Raw genomic sequence first — 25,728 nt, forward strand, 5'->3', positions numbered from 1 at the left:
CAGGGCGTCCAGCACCCAACGGTCGGTGGAGATGGACTCCCACACGCTGACGAAGCCCGCCAGCCGGCCTCCCACCGGGGTGCTTCGGTGGGGGCCCGACCCCACGGCCGGTTCAATCCTGCTTGGACGCGGCCTTGCCGCCTTGGCCTCCTTGGCGACGACGGCGGGGTCCGCCAGACTTGCCTCGTCCTCTGTAGGCCTCTTGCGACGACGAGCGGGCCGCTTGACGGTAGGAAGCGAAACCGCCGCCGGAACCTTTGGAGGCGCCCTTGCCTCCGCCGCTCCGAAAGGGCGTCCGCCGTTGCTGCAGTACTCCAAGGGCCCGGGCCGTCTCAGTATCCGCCTTGATGGCCTGAAGGGAATCGTCCACTGTCTTCCCAAACAGGTTGTTCCCGTCGAAGGGCATGTCCAGGACCCTGGTCTGGACGTCCTGCCGAAAGTCCGTAGCCTTGAGCCATCCACGACGTCGAAGGCAAACGCCGTTGCCCAGCTGGCGGAACCCAGTGTCGGCGATGTCCGTCGCCACGGTGATGGCGTGGTCCGAGGCCACCTCACCTTCCTGCAGGATCTCAAGGGCCTCCGCCCTCTTGTCGTCCGGCAGAAAATCCAGCAGGGGAGCTATCTTGTACCAGAGTTCCCTGTCGTAGCGGGCCACGATCGCCAAGGCGTTGGCCGCTTTAAACGTCGTCGCCGCCGACGAGATGACTCTACGTCCCATGGCATCCAATTTCTTTCCCTCGCCGTCCGGCGGGGAAGTCGACGTGGAGGCCGCACCCCCCCCCCGCTTTCTTCCTGGCTGCCGCGGAGACGACGGAGTCCGGGGTAGGCTGCGCCCGGAGGCATAGGGGGGCCGAGTCCGGGACCCGGTACTTTTTCTCGTACCGGTCTCTTTTCGCTGGCGTCGTGGAAGGGTTCTTGAGGAGGGAAAGGCCCTCATCCCAAATGTCGTCCAACAGAGGCACTGCGAGGACCGTCTTCCTCTTGGCCTCGCGCCGTTGGTAAAGGAAGCCTTCCTTTTTCTTCTCCTCAGGGCAGAGTTGGAAAAGCTCGGATGCCCTGGCGATCATTGAGTGGAACGATCCAACCTCGTCGGGAGGAGAAGCCCTGGTGGGAGGCGACGACGGAAAATCCTCGTCGTATGCCTCTCCGCCCTCTGTCCGTACCCGTCGCTGCCGTGTCAGTCCCCGTATCATCCCCTCGGGTGGACGGGGAGGAGGGCTGGACGGGGCGCGACGGTTGAAAAGGAGGCGGTGGATGGATCCTTCTTTTCTTGGTAGGGGGAACACCAGAAGGTCCCGGTTCTGGATCCCCCGACGGGAGAGGTTCCTCCGTCGGTAACGGTAGTCTCGTCCTTATCTCGGAGCATAAGGACTGTATAGCCAACAAAATGGCCGCTGAGTTGTCTTGCGGCGCTGGCAGAGGGGAATCCGACGGGCGAGCAGGGGCCCCGTCGGTATCCTCGACGATGTCGTCGTCGTCACCTGCGTCGGGGCCCATTCCGACGGGCTGGTCTTGTTCCACGCCTAGGCCGTGGCTTAAGACCTCGATCAGCTCCTCTTCTGAGGTTGAGGCCGAATCTACGACGACGCCCTGCCCCCCCTTCTTCTTGCCCACGGAGGGTTTCACGGGGGTCCTATCGATGGGCACAAAAGAAGACTCCCTCCGAGGAGGCAGGGAGATTCTAGGCCCCGAGGCCGCCACCACTGGTGCAGCCTCCACAGGCTGGGCCAGGGCCGCCGCGACCGTTTCGATAGAGGGCTTGGTCGAATGGATCAAGGCCTTCACCACCTTAGGTGCGCTCACCGCCTTATCCTTGAGGGAGGGGGCACTGCCACGCTCCTCCTCTGCCTTAGAGCTCGACCGGGGCCTCTCCAGGAGCTTCGCCGGGTGCTCGGCCTTCCTCTTACCCGACCCAGAGCGTTGGCTCGTGGTTGATGGTGCCGGGGAGGGTGCGCCCTGCCTGGCGCCCGTAGAGCCCGACCGTTCGGCGCTCCCGGTGCCAGCGGACTCGCGGTGCTTGGCCTTATGTTGGGCCCCCGTCGCCGGGGCGCCCTCAAAGGTCTTAGAAGACCGCTCAGATTTCTTCTTCTTCTCGCCAGACGGGCTCTTACCCTCCAGCCAGCTGGCGAGACGTTGATGGCGGTCCTTCATGGTCCGTTCCGACATGTTGCCGCAAAACGCACAGTCCTTCTCCACGTGCGTCTTGTCCCCATGAAGGCAGTAAAGGCAGAAAGAGTGTTCGTCCTCCTTGAAGACGTTCTGCAGCTGGCATCCAGGGCAGGCCCTGAACAGCTTTCCGGGCGTCGAGCTTCCCTTCTCCTGGGCCATCTCCGAGACCGGGCCTGAGAAGCTTCTGGAGTGTAGCTCGACGAATCTTCACCCTTGAGGGGCACAGATGAATCCGACACGGGTCCCCGTTGATCGGATGTAGGATCGGTGGAGCTTGAGGCTCTTTTGACCGAAAGAATCGAAGTTTTTGTGAAAAAAGCGCGAAAAAATAGCACTAACGCTCGAGAGCAATAGCACGAGGATCCCAACACATGAACGTGCGGTAAAAATCTGAAGATGGCTGCCAGAGGCGGTGCTTAGGTAGAGGGCAGTCATTGGCTGTGGTCAGTATGACGCAGAGACCAGTGATTGGTTATTACTACGAAAGACAGATCAGAAACGAAACTGATACTGGTTTTTTCTTTACCGAGGATTCCCAGCCTGACGACGGGGAATATTCATGAGCATGTGAATCCATGCCAGACCCCATGCTGGAGAAGCTGTGTTAGCACCTAGCATAGTGTGTGGACATTCCTTTGCAGGGGCATGGGGACTCACTGTACTTAAGAACCTGCCTGCATCACCACCTGAGAGCTTATGTCTTGGTTGCTTCTCTATTCTACCATATAGAGAACCTTGGCTGGAGTTGCTCTGGGCCTTTGTCCCAACAATATACCCTGGGAAGAAAATCCATAGGGGACAGCAGCTCCCTCAATCTCCCTGAATCTTTAGGTAAGGAGGCGATGATGGGAGCCTGTTCACGCACAAGAGCATCCTCAGGAGTCGTGGGCGCAGCAGTCGGCAGGCGTGGAGTTAAAGACACTTGTGGCATAGCCGCTGTCTTCACCATGGCCACCATTTTTTTTTTTTTTTTAAATTGCATTTGGTTAGTTCAAACCTTTACAAAAGAGTAGTTCAAATAATCACATAGTAGACATAGTTTAAGAGAAGGAAAAAAGAAAATACTAAAAGAAGATTAAAATGGAATACGAACAGGATTACCAAACAAAGAAACAAAATAATTTAAAAGAAGAGTAATCAATTTAAATCCAATGCAGCAACAAAAGTATGCCTTCAGAGTGACAATATTGGGTCGATTTAGTGTACACATAATTAATACCATAGACATAACATCATATAAAGAAAAATCAACATTTACATTCACATCACATGTTATACAGCCAATTGTACTTTAAAACAGAACATCCCATACAATTCAAATAAAATAAATTCAGAATAAATCCAGATTTTGCAGATCTCGTCAAAAATAAGTGAAAAATAAATACATGGCCAGTTGTAATGGCCACTACCGTTGCCAAAGTAAAAATGGTCGTCGACGGGATGGCAGCCGCCCTGGACAGCGACGGAGTGGTCGTCGACGAAGACAAGGGTTTGGAGAAGGTGTCGTCGTCGACTGGGTCTTAGGCCTCTCCTTCACAGCCTTGTCCTTAGAAGAGTAATGGTGCTTGGAAGGGGTCAGGGACTTCCTTGTGGAAGTTACCCCTCCCTGCCCACTGAGAGGCTCACTATGGACGGAGATGGAGACGGGGGAACAGGTCCTTCCCGTGGCCGCGGTGACCCTAGCCGGATCTGCAGTGTGGTGTTTGGCCTTTTTTTGGATCTTCTGGCCAGAGGCATCTTCAAAGGATCTCGACCTCATTTCAAAGGTAGCACGCAGTTTGGACCGGCTGGTCCTGGATGAGGCATGGCTGTGCCCGGAGGCCAAGTCAGAGGCCTTCCCCAACTTGAGCCATGCTGCTAACCTGCACTAACGGTCCTTCCCAGCCTTTGACGGAAAACCGCTGCAAATCTCGCATCCTCCCTCCTAATGGTCTGGATGCAGGCAATATAGCTACTTGAGGTGTTGATCCTCAAAGTAGATGTTCTGTAGTCCACACTTGGAGCAGAGCTTGAATAGACTCCTCTTCTCCTCCGACATCGTCGAGGTGCAAACTATGCCCAAGCCTGGGCCTTCGAAAAACTTTGAAAAGAAGATCCACGATTGAAGGTGATATTCGCCGACGCCGGGTCCCTGCTGCCAGTAGTCACGCAACGGTTGAAGATGGAACAAAGTCGGTCAATAAAAACGAAATTTATTGAAAAAACTCAAAGGGCTCGAAGAGCGATATGAAAGGACTCCCAACACTGAAACTTGCGGTAAAAATCTGAAGATGGGCACCAGGGCTGCAGCTTAGACAGACAACTGTCATTGGATGGACAGTATGACCCAAAGGACAGTAATTGGTTATAGAGTAAAATACAGTTTTCAAGCTAAAGCGAAAACATTCTTATTTTATAGAGGATTACCAGCTTCACAACAAGGAATATTCATGAGCATGTGAATCCATGCCAGACCCCATGCTGGAGAAGGAATGTACCTCAGGGAATATGTAACTAACATAGCCAAGGAGATGTTAGGATCCCACACAGGGTGTGGGGCCATGGTTCAATGAATGGCAAATTAAGCATATCAAAAGGACATCTGATGCCAGCGTTGGAGGGACTAGTCAAGTGTTTCTAGAGGTGCCAACAGCTAAGTAACCTTTACAGATGTAAACTGGATTGTAGGTTTCTGCTAAGTAATAAAATAACATCACCAGCAGAGCAACAGAAATGGTTCAACTTTAGTTAGAAGTCTGAAAAGAAGTACCTGAGCCATTAAATCTAGTAGCAGTGGAGACCCGGAAGAGTGCCTCTGACCTCTTGTATCAATTAAAAGAAAAAAAGATTGCGACGGATGAAAGCTAGAACCTCAGATGCCAAGCCTTTAAATTAAGCAACTGAACATAGGGGCAGAGATTCGCTACTCAGCTCTGGGGCATATTTCATACCAATACGCAGAAATGAAAACTCAACACTTCATCTGCACCCACAGGTTATTATAGTCAGTTATTCCTGTTAAAACAGCATGCAGCGGGACATTAAGTCTTAGTTATTTCATTGCTCCTTAGTGGTGATAATAAATGTATTATTCTACTTTTGCATTACTGTTCGCCTAGCCATTTTTTAAGCTCACAACAGGACTTCAGTCATGATTACAATGCGGTCACTGTTGAAATTTTATAGGTGAGCACCAGCCTCCATTAACTGCTTTCTGACTATTGTCATGATTTGGACAAAGTTGATTGCTGGATGCTTTCTTTTTTTAATTCAGTTCTTGTTGGGTAGACAGAGGCAGACCCGGTGTCGAATGTTGATGCGGGTGGATCAAGCTCAGTTTGGGCATGTTGGATCGAGTAGGCCCAAGCAGCAAACAGGCGTCGAGTAGGGACGATTGCAGTCTCACTGCGGTAGAATGGAAGCTCTCAAAGATGGAGGTCAGGGTGGTCCCAGGAAAGCCTTGCAGTTGGGCCAGGTAGAGTCAGACTTTAGCTGCATGGAGGGGACGATGAGTGACGTTCCAGCGGTTAGAGTCAGCGGGCGACGGTCGCTGAAGTGGTTATCTTGGATGCTAATTTGTGCAGGTTGATGTCGATGAGATGGCCGTTCAAGGGCAAGCTGGGACGACCTGTGGTTCCAACCTCTGATTAGAGTCGGCGTGTGATCCCCAGTGATTCAGCTTATTCCCGGTGTCAAACAGTCACTTCGGGCCTCGAAGTAATGGGCTTAGCTAGGGCACAATGAAGCGTCGAACTGGTTCAAAGTGCAAGCAATAGTTCGGATTGGTGGTGGGGCGCAAGGCCAGCACCGGCCCCTTCCCGGTTGTTCAATTAGTGGTGAACATGAAGCAACGGGTTCGGTGCGGAAGAACAGGGAGCTTCGACTGGTTTGGCCCTCTGGTTGTTGTGAGGCCACTAAGGGGGACTCCACGAGAGGATGAGAATTATCAGAGTCTTCTCTCCCAGCTCTAGGCGACTCCGGTGCAGAGTAGTAGGTCCTGGTCCACAGTAGAGGGACCTTCCCAATGTGCCCTGGGAGTGGGCAGGGGACCGATCTTCCTTCTACCTTGGAAGCCTCCTTCACCTTAGGCTAAGGGCTTTGGAAAGTAGAACTTTCCCAAAGGAAATCCAGTGTGTTCTTCAGAGCAAATATATGGCCTTAAGAGGATCTGAGACAATTTTAAGAAGGGGTGGGAGACCCTTTCTTTTAAAGGCAAAAAGTCCTCAGGTGATTGGAATAATGCTAGCCTGCTTTAGTGGTCCAATCCATTCTCCTGAACAGTATTGACTTTGCCCTTCTGATGTCATGCCCAAAGTGTTTTTCCCCAGAGGAAGTGAAAGGGACAGCGGGACAGGAAGAAATAACATGGTGGACGTCTCCTTCCATTGACCAGATCACTCCTGCTTACTCTTATTCCTCTCCCCTTCTCACTAAGAACAAAGACCTTAGATAGGCAGCACCCTGGCGTGAGGCTACTCTTTTTTAATGGGTATGCTCCTTTGAAGTATGGGCCTAGGACAGATGCCTACTGTATGTCTGTCTTGGGCTGAGGGTGTTACGTGCCCTCACAAAGAGATCAAAGAAGAGGCCTGGTCCTCCAGGTTCCTACCTTGCACTTTGGCAGTCTCCACCCGGCTGACCAAAATACACATCACCGTCCACAGCAGAGCTGACTCACATAAGCCATCACACGTGCAATATCAATTGTGATGTGGCGGCCAAGATCAAAAGTAGTGTCATGCGCTATGCCTAAACTCAGGCCATTTTTTTTTTTAAAGAGTTTATCCTGCCGTCATCATTGGCTAGTTATGATCATGATAGTTTTGCTACAGGGGTGCATATCTTAAATGCAGCCTCTGCACTGCAGAGACTTCCTGTCGCTGCAGCTGTAAAATGGGCAGCTCTGACCTCTGAAGCCTGCTCTGTGCCAGTAGTAGAGCAAACGCTCCAAATCCAGATACTGATGCAGCAGGGCACAGATGCATACTATGCTTTTGGCATGGAGCTTACGAAAGGGGAGTCTGATCAACAAATTACTCTTTTAAGGAAAGAATTACCTGCATAATTTTTGCTGTATTGCGATACTATGGTGGTTTAAAATGAGTGGAATGGTTGCAGTTGAATGTGATCGGTTGGAGCAGTTGAACTGAGCCTAGGAAGCTAGTGGATGTGGAAGGATGTGGGTCGAAACAAGGTATCATTTTCTGGCTGTTAAGGAGAATAAAGTCAAGTCTACCTGGAGGCCTCCTGTTGACTTATTTTCACTGGCGACAAGTTGAAGTCTAACAAGGCTACTGAAATATGAAAAAATAGCTCAGAGCACTAGGACTCCCCCCCCCCCCCCCATCAATGAAGCGTGCAGAAAAAATCTGAAGATAGGGGTGGAGCTTAGGGAGAGGACTGTCATTGGATGGGGGCACTATGACCCAAAGGAAAGTGATTGGTTTAGTGGAGAAATGAAAGTTACTCACCGTAGTGACTAGAGTACTCATAGGCCATAATCCCGCTTTCCTCCATCCTTGTAGTGTGCGTCCCCCAACATGGGGACGGTACGGGAACTTTCAGCGAAAAATGTTGATTCCCCTTAAAATTTAGTATAGCGAGCAGGGGCGGGGCCTCGGGTGTGAGAACGACCAGCTGAGGCCCCGCCCTCGGGCATCTCACCTCAGACCCCTTTTAACACAGATGCTTAGATACATGGATACTCTAAGTACATATAAGCCCTTGGCATACTAGCGGGGGAAGGCGGGTGGGACTTATGGAGGAAAGGGGACTATGGACAATGAGTACTGTAGTTACTACTATGAATAACTATAATTACTCATTCGTTCCGTCCCCTTTCCTCCATTCTTGTGGGTGATTCCACCGAACAAGAAGATAGGGTGGAGCCGTGATAACCTGCTTCATATCTAGGATGAAGTAAAAAGGTTCTTCAGAACTGCTTGACCAAAGTCTGCATCGCGTCTGCAGCTGGTGTCCAGCAAATAGCGCTTACAGAAGGTCGACGGAGTGGCCCAAGTAGCCGCCTTGATGATGACATCCCAACAAGCAGGTCTCTGAAACGCGACGGCCGTGGCCTTGGCTCTGACCACACGGGCATGAATCCCCTCAGGAACAGGTTTGCCCATTGCTATGTAGGCCTCAGAGATGGCCTGAACCATCCAACGGGCGATGGAAGTAATGGAAGCCTGAGAGCCAGCGGAGGAGCCCCCAAATTTCACAAGCAAGCCTCGGATTTCCTGAAGAATTTTGTCAGAGCGAAAACATAACCCTCTCGAGGACCAAGGAATGCAAGGTCCTTTCTGCCTCCGACTGCGGGTTCGAGAGGAACACCGGCAGGCAAATCTCTTGATTCAGATGAAATGGAGAGACTACCTTGGTCAAGAAGTTTGGGTGGGTGCGCAATATGTCCTTGTCGCTGTGTAACATGGTGAAAGGCTCGCACAAGGACAATGCCTGCAGCTCACTAACCCTGCGTGCAGAGGTAGGGTCACCAAGCGGATGTCCAGAGGCCATCGGCTCCAAAGGCTTGCGCTGCAAAGCTGCAAGAACCACATTTAGGTCCCAGACCGGGTGTGGCCTATGCACGGGTGGAAAAAGCCTAGACAACCCCTTAAGGTGGGCCTTAAGAACCACTGGGTTGGCCGCAGAGAACACATGCTCAGGGGAATTCTTGTAAGCCCCAATGGCCGTCAAAAAGGCGTGGCACATATCCACCTGAACACCAGAACGAGCCAGGTGTGCCGAGAAAGTCAGTACGTCATCCAGAGGACAGGGTCCAGACCCCTGTCACGAACCCAATGGCAGAACCTAGTCCATTTACTGTTAAACTGGGACCAAGTCGAGGGCCTGCTAAATGATGTCCCAGTTGTCATCCGGAAATTGAGCATGCTGAAGCCTCAGCTGGTCAGGAACCAGACCGTCAGCTTGGCCGGGTCTGGATGTTCCACTGCCCCATCCTACTGTGTCAGGAATCCCCTACTAGAGAACGGTAGGTGGACAGGAGGGACCTGGGAGCACAACTGCAGTGTCACAATGTCCTTCAGGAGCCCCTTCATCTGAGGGGAGCGCATCAGAAGGAGGAAGTGCTCAAAGAAGTGGTCGAAGAAGGGGTGCTTACCAGCAGTTGGGTATCTAGGGGCCCAGCCCTCCGAGGCGCTGGGCCTGCACTCCTGGTCAAGCGCTGAGGCGCCTGGTGCGTGTAGCTGGACGACTGCGATGGGTAGTTGTAGCCCTGAGGGGACCAAAATCCTGCACCATAGGATTTGCTCCTGCATTCCAGAGTGAAGGGGGCTGGGATAGTCCTGCGAAGCCCCTTCGATTGGGCGAATGCACTGGCGGGCACAGAGCTGGATCCAAGATGGCTGCCTGCCTGGTAGGCTCCACCACGTACCGCTCTGCCATTTTGAAGCCTTGCACCACGCCCTAGGCGGGAGAGCGTGAAGGCCCCGAGCCAAAACAGGCCTCAGACGAGAGAGGATACAGCTTGGGTCTTGCACCCGAAGCAGAGGCATCTACCTCAGAGATTGCTCTGGTAGGTGCTGAGCCCTCAGCTGGTCAGCCGGTAGTTGTAACGTCCGGACTCATGACCTCAGAGTGAGATCCGGTAGGCTGGATGCCCTCGGCACCTGTGTCGGTAGCTGTGCTGGATCTAGCCGAGGACAGACTCTTTAAGGTGGCACTCGACGATCACTTACCCCATGGAGTAGAAGAAGAGGACGAACTTGATCGCCCCTCTGAGGACAGCCTGGGTACTGGGCCCTCGGCTTGGGAGCTGGTAGCCTTGAAGGCCTCGGGCCTGACAGAACCTGAATCCAAGGAACCCCGATCCATGGGAGCCCCAGGGAAGAAGTTGTTGCGCTGTGGAGCTGTGTTGAACAGTGGACCAACCTTGTCTGGACAAGAGGTCCTGCAGACAAAGTCCTTACGGTGGTGAGGGGGAGAAGTGTGGAAGATCTCCCTCCACTGCAACAAACGATTATTTGATGCCCTGTGACCGAGTCCGCTGCAGGCCAAATAGCCGTCCCACCAGTGGTCAGGCCCCAAACACTCAAGACAGAGTGCATGGAGGTCCGAGTTCGGGAACGAGCGGTCGCATGAGGCACATCTCGTGAATCATCCAGCATCCAACATGCGCCTGGGGAGGCAAGGCACCGAAGGGAAGTGAAATAAGAATTGAAACAGAAACGGGGAGCAAGCGGAAAATGAATAAGTCTCTGCGCTGGCTGCCAGGTTCGACATCGTCCGTGCGGAAAAAAGGGACTGAGGTGAGGCGCCAGAGGGCAGGGCCTCAGTGGGGCGTTCCTACGCTCAAGCCCCCGCGCGCTGTACTAGATTTAATGGGCAAGCTCAATTTTTCGCTGCCAAAGGCTCCGGTACCGTCCCCGTGTTGGAGGACGCCCCCACAAGGATGGAGGAAAGGGGACGGGAGTACGAGTAATACAGTTTTCAAGCTAAAGTGAAACTGTTCTTTGTTTTACCAAGGATTCCCAGCCTGATGACGGGGAATATTTATGAGCATGTGAATCCATGCCCAAACCCATGCTGGAGAAGAACACCACCTAGAGGATTCCCCGGGAGAGCTTGTCCTTGTTTTATATTACTACTACTCTTTGGGGACAGCCTCCTCTGCAGGCTCCTTGATCACAGTCTTCTTGGCCTTACGGCTGGGAGACTTCAAAGGATACTCTTACTACCCTTGTGATATAAAGTGAAGTTTGGTGGCACGCTCCCAGACTGCCTTGGGTGCATTGACTGACAGCATCATCAATCCTCCGTCATGTTCTTCTGCAAGACAGTAAAGACATAATTTGGGGTTCCGATAAAGACCTTTGCCTTCTGAAATCTGTGCCAGAGGCCTTCAGAGCGTTAGGCATGATGCAGTTATAAAAGAAGTTAGCTGAATCCAAGTGGCATTCCTGAATCATACCAAATGCCCGGAAACGAGAAACTAAGTCTTCCAGCACAGAGACTTGACATATACTGGCCACAACATCATGTGCAGTTTGGCCACACAATGGCACCCGGAGGACCAGACGCAGAGCTGCAACCCTTGGTGGCGAAAAAGTGACCAAATACAGCTGGTACTGGAGAATATCAAACATGAGGAGTCTGCAGGAGGAAAAAATCCATAATAAATAATATATTGTTTAACAGCTTCTACAAGCTTTATTGGAAAGTTGCTTCAGCAAATGTAAGATGGGGTATAAAGTAAAAACTTGATTTATTAAAATCAGAAAGATAGGTATTTGACAATATTTCTGTCACAAGCCAACTTAGAAATCAATTGTACACGAAAATCATTTGAGAGCTGCACATGATAATAAAACTCACCAAGAAACCGAAACATGTTCATATGGAGGGAAGACTTGGCTGCTGGATTTAACAAGTAGCAGTCTCTGTTGGCTCCGGATTCATCTCTCCCATTTGGGGTCACAATTAGAAGGGGAGTTAGACCATTCTGCAGCTCTTCACACATTTCTGCAATAGACTCGCTGTATCCTCCTCCACAGTCGTCAACTGATTCACCTGAACAGAGGCAAAAGACATTACTTTCTACATAGGAAACATCTACAAATATTTCTGGAGGTGGCTGAAGTTTGAAAGGCACCTGGACCCCACCAAACTTCACTCGCCTACACTGGTTTTATCTGCACAATTTGGAAATAAAGATCGGAAGACAGGTCAGCAGAAAAAGTATACGTCCTCGCTAGAGGTACAGTCTCAGACTTCCCCCCTCCCCCCCTCACAAACGGGCAGTAAATAACAGCTAAATGACATCACACCCAGAATCCCCAATGCCAACTGACATGCTCAAGGCCAGCTCGCTCTGTCTCTATCTCTCTCTCTCTCTCTCTCTCTCTCTCTCTCTCTCTATGACATTAGCACGTTTTCACAGTTGGGTTCCCTCCCTGCAAAAAGTGTCAAAGTTAAAAGGCCCCAAAAAAGGCCCTGGGCAATGGAGCTTCACCACTAACAGAACCCTTTTGAAAAAGGTTTAAGTCAAGTAAAAGGCTATTTTACACTTCTAGCACATGCTTACATGAAACAAGTCGTACAGACAGTATATCAGCTCTGCAATGAGGAAGCAATCACTCCACAGAGTACGAATCTGTTGGGTGGATGAACAAATTACTTACCTCTCTAACGTTTTTTCAGATGGACGTTCCACCCAATGATTCGTCATCTACGATATCTATCTCCCAGCAAAAGCTGTTAATCAGAAACTTTTCCATCACCAGGGGATGCAGAGCAGCTATTCTAGGTTCCGCCAAACACATTTATGTGGCCAGTGCCGGACATGAGGCTGGAGCCAGAATATACAGAGATGCTGTGCCCCGTAATCTCAGTTCCACCCTTTTCCTCTAGCACTTTGACACTGAGGGACCTCAGAACTATCACAGGAGGGGCAGCTAGGGAGGGCGATGAGCAGTGCGTGGGAGCAACATCCATCAGAAAGAACCTTACTGAGAGGCAAGTAATTTGTTCTTCTAATGTACTCCTTCCTCCCACAGATTACTCATCTATGATAGACTCCCTAAGCAGTACAACGACCTGCAGGAGGGAGGGTAGCAAGGACACCACCTTAACCAGAACATTTTGAAGGACCGCCCTGCCGAAACAAGCGTCCTGACCAGACATAGAATCCAACCAGTAATGCTTAGCAAACATGTGCAAGGAAGCCCAAGTGGCTGCTTGCCAAATATCCAGAAAAGGCACTCCCTGTTGCAAAGCAGAGGTTGTGGCCACACCTCTGGTAGAGTGAGCCCTGAGACAATCAGGGACCTCCTTGCTAGCAAGTTCATAGCATGCTGAGAAGCAGAGAATGATCCAACGAGACAAGGTCTCTTTCATAATAGCCTTCACTGCTCAAGCACCTGTGTAACCAACGACAAGCTGGTCATCAGTCCTATTCTCCCGAGTCCGAGAAACGCAGAACTTGCAGGCCCGCACCAGATCTAACTGATGAAACTGTTCCTCTGCCTCGGGAGCGGGAGGAAAGAAGGATAGTCTAGCTTGCAAGGTCGCCTTCTCCTTGGAGAAAACCAAATAGAGGGGATTAACTTTCAGAGCCTGGAGCTTATTCACCGGTGTAGCGGATGGGACGGCAACGGGGAAAATTACCTGAAGAGTGACCCGTCTTAATTAACAAGCATGAAGGGGCTCAAATGGAGTGCCTGTTAAAAAATACAACACTAACAGGACAACAAACTGGCGCAGGGGAAACATATTGGAAATATCCATCAGGAATTGAATAACTGTTGGGATTGTTAAAAAGAAGCCCTTTGTTAGATAAAATTTCACTTACTGCTGCTTTACCTCCATTGTGGATCCCCCAAAATGTTGCTTTTATTTCAGCCTCCTGTCCTGACTTTCTGCCAGTGAAACACAGACTTCAGCTGCGCTCCACTGAGCTTTTGCTCATTGTTATGGGGAAACTGACTTATCCTTCAGACAGTCAGTACTGGGAAACATGGTTTCCCTTAGTCTTATGACTTTGTTGTCACTTTTGGCAACTGTATTTCAGTGCGGAAAGTACATTACTGTACTTGTACCTTGCACTTGGGTCCTTGTGTTTTGGGCCCTAAACATCCCTAAAGGATTTTTTTGGTAACTGGACAATGTGGCAAGAAGTAGACTTGTGGCAGCAGAAGCTTTTTGTGCATTTTTATTAACTTTTACTGAGCCATACCGCACTTACCGTGTTTGGCTCATGACTGTGGCGAGTGTCCGTCATGGCTGTGCCACAATGTCTCATCTTCTCCTTTATCTTTTTTGTCCTTTTCCCCTTGCTCTTTGTGACCCAGTGAGTCCTTATTTGGCCATGCATTAACCTGCGAAAGCCGGTGCTTTTCACGGGCTACTGCATGTCACATGGAACAAGTTACTTACCTGTAACTGTTTTTCTCCAGCATGGGTCTGGCATGGATTCACATGCTCATGAATATTCCCTGTCGTCAGGCTGGGAATCCTCGGTAAAGAAAAAACCAGTATCAGTTTCGTTTCTGATCTGTCTTCCGTAGTAGTAACCAATCACTGATCTCTGCGTCATACTGACCACAGCCAATGACTGCCCTCTACCTAAGCCCCGCCTCTGGCAGCCATCTTCAGATTTGGTAGCACGTGAAGTGGCAGTATGACCAAGTGAAGAGCCGCAGAGGGGTAGGCGGGAGGGTTCGCATGTGAATCCATGCCAGACCCATGCTGGAGAACAACAGTTACAGGTAAGTAACTTCTCCAGCATGGGGTCTGGCATGGATTCACATGCTCATGAATAAAGAATACATAGCAGTACACACATGCACAACCACGGGAGGTGGCAAAGGCTCAACATTAAGCATTACATCAAACTCAACATTAAGCAAATCTTACCTCCTCACCAGGCTCACCAGGCTCACCTTAGGCGAACAGGTTGCGCAGCACTGCCTGGCCGACCCTGGACTCCTCCCTGGAATCCCGATCGACGCAGTAGAATTTCGTGAAGGTGTGCGTCGACCTCCACGTAGCAGCCCTGCAGATGTCCAGCAAGGGCACACCAGATAGGAACGCCGTGGTAGCTGCGATCGCTCTGGTGGAATGGGCTCTCGGACGGCCAGGCAGCGGTCGGTTTGCCAACCGATGACAGTACATGATACAGCCGGAGAGCCATCTGGAAATGGAAGCCTTCGAGAGAGCCTTCCCCTGATTGACAGGTCCAAAATTCACAAAGAGTTGTGACGTCTTCCGAAAACACTTCGTGCGGTCCACGTAGAACTTCAGCGCTCTAGCCACATCCAGCGAGTGCAAAGTCCTTTCAGCCGGCGACGAAGGCGACGGGAAGAAAACAGGCAACACCAAGGGTTTGTTGAGGTGGAAGTCCGACGGCACCTTGGGCATGAAGGAGGGGTGCGTCCTGAGCACTACCCTCGTGTCGTGAAAAGTCAAGTACGGGGCCTTGCAGAAAATGGCCTGGATCTCTCCCACCCGTCGTGCGGAGGTGATGGCCACAAGAAACGCTGTTTTCCATGACAAGAACTTCAACGGAGCCGACTGCAGAGGCTCGTACGGAGGTCCCATGAGCTTAGTCAGCACCACGTTGAGCTCCCACGCCGGGGCCGGAGCCTTCACCGGCAGGAACGATCTGAACAGTCCCTTCATGAACTCTTTCACCAGACGATGAGACCACAAAGACATCCGCCTCGTGGTTCTGGTGTATCGGGAGATCGCAGCAAGATGAATCTTGATGGACGCGTGCGCCAGTCCAGCTTTGGCCAGCGTCAGTAGGTACGGCAGTACTTGGGGGGCCATAATCCGTAGAGGGTTAATCTTCTGTGCGTGGCACCAGACAGAGAACCTCTTCCATTTGTGTCCGTAGCATTTAAGAGTCGAGGGCGCCCTGGCCTTTGCAAGAACCTCTCTGCAGTCGGCCGGTATGTCGTATCCTCCAAACTCTTAACGCTGCAGGAGCCAGGCCTGCAAGTTCAGCGACTTCGGGTCGTGATGGAGGATGGCGCCTCCTTCACTGGAGAGAAGATCCGCGTCCACTGGCAGCTTGATTGACGGGGACGCTGACAAGTCCAGAAGGTCCAGGGAACCATATCTGCCTCGGCCACGCAGGTGCGACGAGGATCATCCTGCACCGTGACCTCTTGAGCTGGTTGATGAGCCGGATCAGCAATGGCAATGGAGGGAACGCGTATAGAAACGGGCCCTCCCAGGGGAACGAGAAAGCATCGCCCATGCTCCTCGGCTGGGGAAACCTGCTGGCGAACCTCCGGCACTTGGAGTACGTCGCCGTCGCAAACAGATCGATCTGGGGTGTGCCCCACCGTCGGAAGAGGCGGTCCACTAGATCCTGTCGTAGTTCCCACTCGTGGCACGAGCGCAGCTCCCTGCTGAGTGAGTCGGCGATGGTGTTTCTTATCCCTGCCAGATGAAACGGCACCAGAAACATCCCTTGGGCGACGGCCCAATGCCACAGATCCTGCGCCTCCCTGGACAGGGCCGGGGACCTGGTTCCGCCCAGTTTCCTGATGTAGAACATGGTGGTGGCGTTGTCGGTGAAGATCCTCACCACCTTGCCCTTGAGGGACGGAAGGAAGGACCTGAGGGCCCAAAACACTGCACGGAGCTCCAGGACGTTGATATGGAGGGACTTCTCCGTCGGGAGCCAAAGGCCTCTCGCGTGCAGATTTTCGGTGTGCGCTCCCCACCCTTCCAGGGAGGCATCCGTGGTCACTGTCTCCTGGTGGCCGGGGGTCTGGAAGTCCATGTCCGCCGTCATATGCGCGCGGGTGCCCCACCACCGGATCACTCGTCGGAAACTCTCGTCGAGTGTGATCCTCTCCTCGAAGCTGCCTGTCGTCTGGATCCAGCGCGCGTCCAGGAACTCCTGCAACGGGCGCATCCGGAGCCTGCACAGGGGGATGAGGTAAATGCAAGAAGACATCATTCCGAGGAGGGACTTGATGGACCTCACTCTGGCCGCGTCCGCAACCAGCATCCGCTGCACCTTGCTCAGAATGGCCCTCGTCCTTTCCTCCGACGGGGAGGCCAGAAGCGACACTGTGTCGAGCTTCGCTCCCAGATACAGTGCGCCTTGCTCGGGCACCAGGTGGGACTTGGCGTAGTTTACGGAGAATCCCAGGTCCGTGAGAAGTTGGACGGTCCTTGCCGTGTGCTCCACGGCAAGCTCCCTCGTCTTGGCTCGGATGAGCCAGTCGTCCAGGTAGAGGTAGACGTGGATCCCCTCTCGGCGCAGCTGCGCCGCCACCGGTGCGAGGCACTTGGTGAACACCCTGGGTGCCGACCTTAGTCCGAAGGGATGGGCTCTGAACTGATAGTGACGCCCTTGGACCACGAACCCGAGAAACTTTCGGTGCCCCTTTAGGATGGGAATATGGAAGTAGGCATCCTCCAAATCCAACGACGACAGGGAATCGCCCTCCTCCAGCTGACCCAGGACGTGTTGGAGGGTGACCATCCGGAACTTCTGTGCCTTGATGAATTTGTTCAGTCGTCGTAGGTCCAGGATGGGACGCCATCCTCCCGTCTTCTTCTTCACGAGGAAGTATCTTGAGTAAACTCCGGAGCCCCGAAGCCTCTTTGGGACGAGCTCGATGGCGCCAGTCCTGAGCATCGCCTTTACCTCCAGGAGAAGTTGAGGGACGTGAAGTTCTTTCCTGGCCACAGGGGGGACGCGCGGGCACCTTTTTTGAAACTCGAGCGCGTGACCCTGGGCTAGGGTGTGCAGCACCCAGCGGTCGGTGGAGATGGACTCCCACACGCTGACGAAGCTCGCCAGCCGGCCTCCCACCGGGGTGCTTCGGTGGGGGCCCGACCCCACGGCCGGTTCAGTCCTGCTTCGACGAGGCTTTGCCGCCTTGACCTCCTTGGCGACGATGGCGGGGTCCGCCTGACTTGCCTCGTCCCCTGTAAGCTTCCTGCGACGACGAACGGGCCGCTTGACGGCAGGTGGAAAATCCGCCGCCGGAACCTTTGGAGGCACCCTTGCCTCCGCCGCTCCGAAAGGGCGGCCGCCGTTGCTGGAGAACCCCAAGAGCCCGGGCCGTCTCCGTGTCTGCTTTGATGGCTTGAAGGGAATCGTCCACTGTTTTCCCAAACAGGTTGTTTCCATCGAACGGCATGTCCAAGACTCTGGTCTGCACGTCTTGACGGAAGTCAGTAGCCTTGAGCCATCCACGCCGCCTAAGGCACACGCCGTTGCCCAACTGGCGAAATCCAGTGTCGGCGATGTCCGTCGCAATCGTAATGGCGTGGTCCGACGCCACCTCACCTTCCTGCAAGATCTCTAGGGCATCCGCCCTCTTGTCGTCCGGTAGGAAGTCCAGCAGGGTGGGCAGTTTGTAGCACAGCTCCCTGTCGTAGCGGGCTACGATAGCCAAGGCGTTGGCCGCCTTAATCGTCATCGCTGCAGACGAGATGACCCTGCGTCCCATCGTATCCAATTTCTTTCCCTCGCCGTCCGGCGGGGAAGTCGACGTGGAGGCCGCACCCCCCCCGCTTTCTTCCTGGCCGCCGCGGAGACGACGGAGTCCGGGGTCGGCTGTGCCCGGAGGCACAAGGGGGACGCGTCCGGGACCCGGTACTTCTTCTCGTACCGATCCCTTCTAGCTGGCGTCATGGATGGGTTCTTGAGGAGGGCGAGGCCCTCATCCCAAATATCGTCCAGTAGAGGCACGGAGAGGACCGTCTTCCTCTTGGCCTCGCGCCGTTGATAAAGGAAACCTTCCTTCTTCTTCTCCTCCGGGCAGAACTGGAAGAGCTCGGATGCCCTGGCGATCATGGAGTGAAACAATCCAATCTCGTCGGGCGGGGAAGCCCGGGTGGGAGGTGACGACGGCAGATCCTCGTCGTAAACCTCGTCGTTCGTACCCGTCGCGGCCGTGTCAGTCCCCGTATCATCCCCACGAGTCGTGGACGGGGAGGAGGGCTGAACAGGGCGCGATGGCTGAAAAGGAGGTGGAGGTTGAATCCTTCTTCTCTTAGGGGGAGGGCTCCCAAAAGGGCCTGGCTCCGGGTCCCCCGTCGGGAGCGGTTCCTCCGCTGGTGGTAACGGCAGTCTCGTCCTTATCTCCGAGCATAAGGACTGTATAGCCAACAAAATGGCCGCCGAGTTGTCTTGCGGCGCTGGTTGAGGGGAGTCCGACGGGCGGTCAGGGGCCCCGTCGGCACCCTCAACGATATCGTCGTCTCCTACGTCGGGATCCCTCCCGACGGGCTGGTCTTCTTCCACGCCAACGCCGTGGCTTAAGACCTCGATCAGCTCTTCCTCAGAGGTTGAGGCTGAATCCACGACGACCTCCTGCCCCCCCCTTTTTCTTCTCCGTCGGAGGTTTCACGGAGGTCCTGTCGATGGGCATAAAAGAGGACTCCCTCCGCGGTGGTAGGGAGACTCTGAGCCCCGAGGTCGCCACCACTGGTGTAGCCTCCACAGGCTGAGCCAGGGCCGCCGCGACTGTCTCGATAGAGGCCTTGGCCGGATGGATTAAGGCTTTCACCACCTTAGGTGCGCTCACCGCCTTCTCCTTGGGGGGGGGAGACACTGCCTCGCTCTCCCTCCGATGGGGCCTTCGAGCTCGACCGGGGCCTCTCCAGGAGCTTCGCCGGGTGCTCGGCCTTCCTCTTACCCGAACCAGAGCGTTGGCTCGTGGGTGATGGTGCCGGGGAGGATGCGCCCTGCCTGGCGCCCGTAGAGCCCGACCGTTCGGCGCTCCCGATGCCAGCGGACTCGCGGTGCTTGGCCTTGTGTTGGACCCCCGTCGCCGGGGCGTCCTCAAAGGTCTTAGAAGACCACTCGGATTTCTTCCTCTTCTTCTCGCCTGACGGGCTCTTCTCTTCCAGCCAGTTGGCGAGACGTTGATGGCGGTCCTACATGGTCCGCTCCAACATATTGCCGCAAAACGCACAGTCCTTCTCCACGTGCGTCTTGTCCTCATGTAGGCAGTAAAGACAAAAGGAGTGTTCGTCCTCCTTAAAGACATTCTGAAGCTGGCATCCAGGGCAGACCCTGAACAGCTTTCCGGGCGTCGAGCTTCCCTTCTCCTGGGCCATGTCCGAGATGGGCCTGAGAAACTTCTGGAGTCCTCCAAAAGCGTAGCTCGACGAAATCTTCACCCTTGAGGGGCGTAGACGAATCTGACACGGGTCCCCGTTGATCGGATGAAGAATCGGTGGAGCTTGAGGCTCTTTTTGACTGAAAAAAATCGAAGTTTTTGAGAAAAAACATGAAAAAATAGCACTAACGCCCGAGAGCAATAGCACGAGGATCCCAACACTTGAACGTGCAGTAAAAATCTGAAGATGGCTGCCAGAGGCGGGGCTTAGGTAGAGGGCAGTCATTGGCTGTGGTCAGTATGACGCAGTGATCAGTGATTGGTTACTACTACGGAAGACAGATCAGAAACGAAACTGATACTGGTTTTTTCTTTACCGAGGATTCCCAGCCTGACGACGGGGAATATTCATGAGCATGTGAATCCATGCCAGACCCCATGCTGGAGAAGTGTGGGTACCCAAGAAGAGCGCTGGGACTGTCTGGTACCAATCCACACTACTGGTGCCAGGATATCTGGTGTGCACGAGAGCTGCAGTGGTCCCTGATTGGACCACTGCTAGCGTGCATGAGTGGGGCAGATATCATTGGCCAGCTGGGGTGCGAGCACTCGCTGGACTCTGAGGAGGGGCTCTGAGTGCAGACCTGCAGATCATATTGAGATCCGAATCGTCCTCTACACGGAACCAAGTATCCTGAGAAGTGAAGCAGGTCGGTTTGGCACCCTGAGCCCGCTGTTGTCCTGGTAAAGCCCTGCTTTGCGCTCTATCTCCGAAGACCTGCAAAGGTGCTTCAACCCTTTTGAGTGGTGGGACCAATCACTCTCAACATCTTCTTGGTGCCTTGAAAACAAGCCTTCTCGAAAGTGTCCCTGAGCCCTCCAGTGGACTGACCAGCTTGTCCCTTGGCCCCGGTGCTGGAGCATTGCTACATAATGCTTCGGCTCAAGCTTTGGGAAACTCTAGTTCGCAATGCAAGGCACTTTCTTGCCAAATCTCGTTGTCCCTACTGCTTTGGCCCACGACAGAGAAGTGTGTGTTAGTCCGCGAGACTTGGGTGCTCCTGCGTCAGTGTGTGAAAGTGGCAGTCACTGCTGGTGGCTTTCCCGCCTTTCATTAAGTGTCCTGAGACCAGCTGCATCAGTCTTTTCTTTGTCCTGCATTCGTGACGAGAGATACAGCTCCTGGTGTAAATTGGACCTGCATCCACAGTGCCTGTGCACTTTGAAGCATAAACAAGAAGGGGATTCTGCAGACCAGGCGACCTTCTTCAAACCTGTCAAGTTTGAGCCCGGAGTGAGCTAAGGGCAGTGAGTAATCATACCACTTACCGCTGGCCCCTAGTTCATCCATACTGTTTTTACGCACAAAGTATCCCTTGTGGTCCTTGTTTCGGGTGGATCTTGCTTCCTATAGTTGTCCAAAAGTTGAGGACATCTGTGTTCTTCGTAAGAGACCCGCCACCGACTCTTGGAACCGAATTTCCTCACACTCGAGTGTCCTCTTCTAACTTATCCTTCCAATCGAAGTTTGTCCCTTGTGAGCATTATGCATCGACGAGCGCAAGGTTCCAATCTTTGTAGGGCTGTACTTCTTAAGTTACGGATATCCATTTCTGGAGTTGGCCATTGTGCTAAAGATTGTGTGTTTTCCCTCCTCACAGGTTTTGGTGGGGGAATCTGCACTTTACTGCATTGACCAAAAAGTGACTGTACATATATTTTACATAGTGTGTGTTTAAGTAGTGATATTACTGTGTTCCTCTTTATTAACGTGTGTTTGTTTAAAGGCCTAATAAATTGTACATTTTTTATATACTATTGTCTAAGAGTAATTCTTGTGTCCTATTGGGTGTGCACTCATCCAAGTCCTCAGATCATCCCCACTACTCCTGAGACTTGACTGCTCTCCAAGCCAGCTTGAATTGTCCTGGCTAACTTTGCAGAAGTGTTCCCTCTGTCACTAAACTAGGGTGGCCTCCCGAACATCAGTTCACCAGAGCAGAGTTCAGAAACCCATTCTAACACCCTCCTCCCGGATCCCCTTGAAGACCGAAATTACCACAAGATACCCCTTCATTGTACCAACGTGTAGGCCCGTCTAGGCCAAAGACAGAAGAAATGCCAACACAGAGGATGTGGAGCAAGTAAAAGGGTCCAGAGCCCTGTCCCGGCCCCAAGCCGAAAACTTCTGCCACCTGAAGGCATAAATGGACTTGGTGGTGGGTCTTCGAGCAGATAGGAGTGTGTCCAGAATGTTTTCTGACAAATTCCACTCCAGTTACCTCAACCCTTCAGCAGCCAGGCATGAAGATTCAGGCTGCGGAGGTTCGGGCGCAGGACCTAACCCTCTGAGTGGGAGAGGCGGTATGTCCCCTGTGGAAGACACCAAGGAAGGCAGGTGGCCATTTCCAACAATTCCAGATACCACAAACTGCAGGCCCAGTCCAGACCAGCAGACTGACAGGGATCGGCAGGCATGCATAGAGCAAATCGAAGTCCCATTCAACCATCAGGGCATCCATCCAAGCACTTTGTTGAGGACATTCCCAGGAGCAGAAACACCTGCACTTTCTGTTTACACTGGAAGCGAAAAGGTCCACCTCCGGAGTACCCCAGAGGGAGAAAATCTCCTCCAGAACTTCCTGACAGAGCTCACACTCGTGGGAGGTTAAGGACTGGCTGCTCAGTGCTTCCGCTAGAGTGTTCTCTTTGCCAGTCACGTGTGCTGCAGTCAGAGACACGCTGTTCTCCAGAGCCCAGAACCACAACTGCATTGCTTCTCTGCACAGCGACAAGGAGCCCATAACACTCCTCTTGTTGAGATAATGCATGTCTAAAGTATGGTCTGTCAGGAACAGTACCGTCTTGCCCTTCACAGAAGGGAGGAAAGCGACTAAGGCCAACCTGATCACCCTCAGCTCCAGCAGCTTGATGTGCTCCCATCACTCCGATGGGGATCACAGTCCGCTAACCATCAGATCTTGTAGGGGAGTGCCCCAGGGTCACATGCGGCCAGGGTTGATGGAAAGGAGACCTCCTTCAGCAGATTGTCTCTCACGGATGACAATTCAAGGTCTCCGGACACACTCTCTGAGATTTGAAGGTGGTCCGAAGTCTGTCCCTGAGACCACAGAGTTCAGGGGCCACTGTAGGGACCTCCTGCACAGAACAACAAGTTACTTATCTTACCTGGTAACGTTCTTTCGATGGGATGTTCCTCTGACGTATTCCACATCTTTGACAGTAATTACCACAGCTGTGCTGCTTCGGAAAACATATTCGGCCTAGGAGTCCTGCATCTATACGCTGTCCCTCGAGGGCCTCCGTCGATGGTCGACATTACCGGATGTAATAGCTAGGATGCACAACGCCCATAGCCTTAGTTGTAGTTTTTTCCCCCCAGAACGTGTGGCATCAATCTTCTGCCAATATGACTACAGAAAGCCTTGCGGAAACGTAAGCTGCAATCGCATAAGAAATTCTGTAGCGGGGCAGGTAGGGTGAGTACGATGTGGAATACGTCAGAGGAACATGCCATCGAAATAACGTTACATGGGAAGATAAGTGTTGTGATGTTGTTAACTACAAAAGCAATCCGTGCCACCCAGCATAGTGAAGCTGGATGGCATGGAATGTTTAGCACCTCCAGTTCCAATGAGGTCATACAGCTGGAGATGTTTCTCAGTGTTCTATATTTGTCAGTTGATATTCTCTGTGTCAATGTAGGGAGCCCTAGTTGTGTTGGGGGTCTTATCTCCCATTTACTTAAATAAATACTTGTTGATAAACTTATCTGTGCCTTGTATGATGCCTCGCAACAATGGCGACGAGGATGGGATGCGGTGAGGACCCCCAGCAACTTTAATGAAGGTACTGCCGCTCCGCTGTTCCCCCCAGCGTGGTAGTGGCAGTTAAGGGCAGAACAGAAGATACATGGTGTGGTGGCTGCTCCGCTCTGTCCCAGCGTCGAGCGGCTACCAGCAAAAGAAACATTTTTCAACGGCATATGGCCAAAAAGTAAGTGCGCTGCTCACCTGGCGTTGCGGTTGTTGGCTCTTGGTTCGGGTGCCCCGGCTGAAGTGCGTCAGCTGTGTCGAGGCTCGGGGTGGCGTTTTCGAGGCGTTTTCATGAGGAGCACGGACGCCGAGTGGAGAGCGCGGGGCGCTGTTTGAGGAAGGAGAAAACCACGCAGATGGTGGTAGAGGGGCATCGGCTGCGTGGCGCTTCCAATTAATGCGCGGCCGCCGAGCGGAAAGGGAAAGGCGCCGTTTGAGCGAGGAGAGAACCACGCAGCGGTGTGTGGGAGCCGAAGAAGAGTCCTTGCAGCGCTTTGTGGAGCAGCCGCGATGTCGAGGAAGTCTAATACGCAGTGTATTGCCGAGGCGTGGTGTGAATGAACTGAAGGAAATTACCACGCAGCGTGTAGTAGAAGCACGGCGTGAGTTAGACAGAGAGAATCAACACTGAAGGGAATTACCATGCAGATGATGGTAGAAGAGCATTCAAAAGAGAGATAACGCTAGTGTGTTCAAGAGGACAGAGAGAATCAACACTGAAGGAAATTACCACGCAGCTGATGGTAGAAGAGCATTCAAAAGAGAGATAACGCTAGAGAAAAGATGCATCATACATGCAGCGAGGCATAGGTGTTACGTCTATTTGAGAAGTGAAAAACCTAAGAAACCTAAGAACACAACATGGCAGGCTTACCAGGGATAGCTGGACCGCCGATTTTTATGCCAATACCAGGACCTGCGAAGATACCATGGGCTCAATGGCGAAAGGGATTTGCACATTACTTAAAAGCTGCTGGCGGAACGTCATATTCTAGTGAAAGAAAATTGGCACTATTGTTGCATTTTTTGGGGTATGAAGGCCAAAGAATCTATGAAACTCTGCCACAGCCGACGGGAGGAGGCAGCGAGGGCGATGCTGGGAATGAGTTTGACGTGGCTTTGGTGAAGCTGGACAAGCATTTTAATCCTAAAACCAGTACCATACTAGAACGATATAATTTCCGAATGAGAATGCAGGCACAAGGGGAATCAGTCGAGGAGTATGTGACAGCCCTGCGATATTTAGCATTAACGTGCAAGTTCCAAGGGACATTTGATGAACACATTAGGGACCAATTCATGACGCATTGCAGGTCAAATAAAATACGCGAAGAGTTGTGGCTGAGAGATGATCCCAACCTGGATGAGGTGTTGGATTTGGCAAAGCGAGTCGAACACTCATTAGCATGTGTTTCCAAACTATCAAAAGGTGAAACTAATGACCATAAGGAAAGCAAAAGTGAAGTTTTGAATATAGGAAATGACAAAAGCAAAAAGCGAGGAAGAAACAAGCAGGCGAACTGGATTGGGGGTGAGGAGAAGAAAAATCAAGAGACAGTGCAAAGATATGAAAAAAAGGAGGAGAGACTGTGCTTTCGATGTGCCAGCGGAACACATTTTGCTTCATCTATTGTATGTCCAGGACGTAAGGCCACATGCGCAAAGTGCAAGAGGAGAGGTCACTTTGCAAATTGTTGTAAAAACTACCAGTTTGGACAATCAAGTCAAAGAAAAGTACTATATGTAAATGAAGATGATGGAAGCAGATCGTCGGATGAAGAAGTGATAATCCCAGTGCCAGATGTCATAGTTAATACCGTTAATGTTGTAATGGACGGTGATCCAGATGACTGTGAGCGACCGTATGCAACTGTGAATGTGAATGGTCGTGATGTGTCTATGATGGCAGATTCAGGCTCGAAAATAACTTTGGTGTCTAAAAATGTGTTTGAGAAGGAGATGTGTGGAGTGGTAAGCCGTTTGAGTTGCCCGGATATATGTCCCGGTGGATACAATCAAGATAGAATTGATTTACTGGGTTATGAGTGGAGTGAATTTAAGTTCAAGGGAAGGAGCTGCAAGGGCAAAGTATATGTCACTAAAAAGGGGCAGTCTCTATTAGGATGGAGAGAACAGAAGAGTCTAGGTATCCGTTTGGATCCCAATCATCCTGAACAGGTGCTCCAAGT

The 25,728-nt window shown here is 52.4% G+C and overlaps 1 protein-coding gene across 4 annotated transcripts in view; it reads right to left on the reverse strand.

Moving 5' to 3' along the window:
• HERC2 (HECT and RLD domain containing E3 ubiquitin protein ligase 2) overlaps positions 1-25,728 on the reverse strand; it is a 2,956,340-nt gene that overhangs the window by 163,323 nt on the left and 2,767,289 nt on the right. For all 4 annotated transcript variants that reach the window (XM_069636605.1, XM_069636607.1, XM_069636603.1 and 1 more), the window contains one exon: positions 11,482-11,676. In XM_069636605.1, coding sequence (XP_069492706.1) covers positions 11,482-11,676 — 195 coding nt within the window. The remainder of the gene's footprint in view (positions 1-11,481; positions 11,677-25,728) is intronic.

This window comes from Ambystoma mexicanum, chromosome 7p (genome assembly GCF_040938575.1).
Source record: "Ambystoma mexicanum isolate Mex_15411 chromosome 7p, UKY_AmexF1_1, whole genome shotgun sequence".
Taxonomy (NCBI): Eukaryota; Metazoa; Chordata; class Amphibia; order Caudata; family Ambystomatidae; genus Ambystoma; species Ambystoma mexicanum.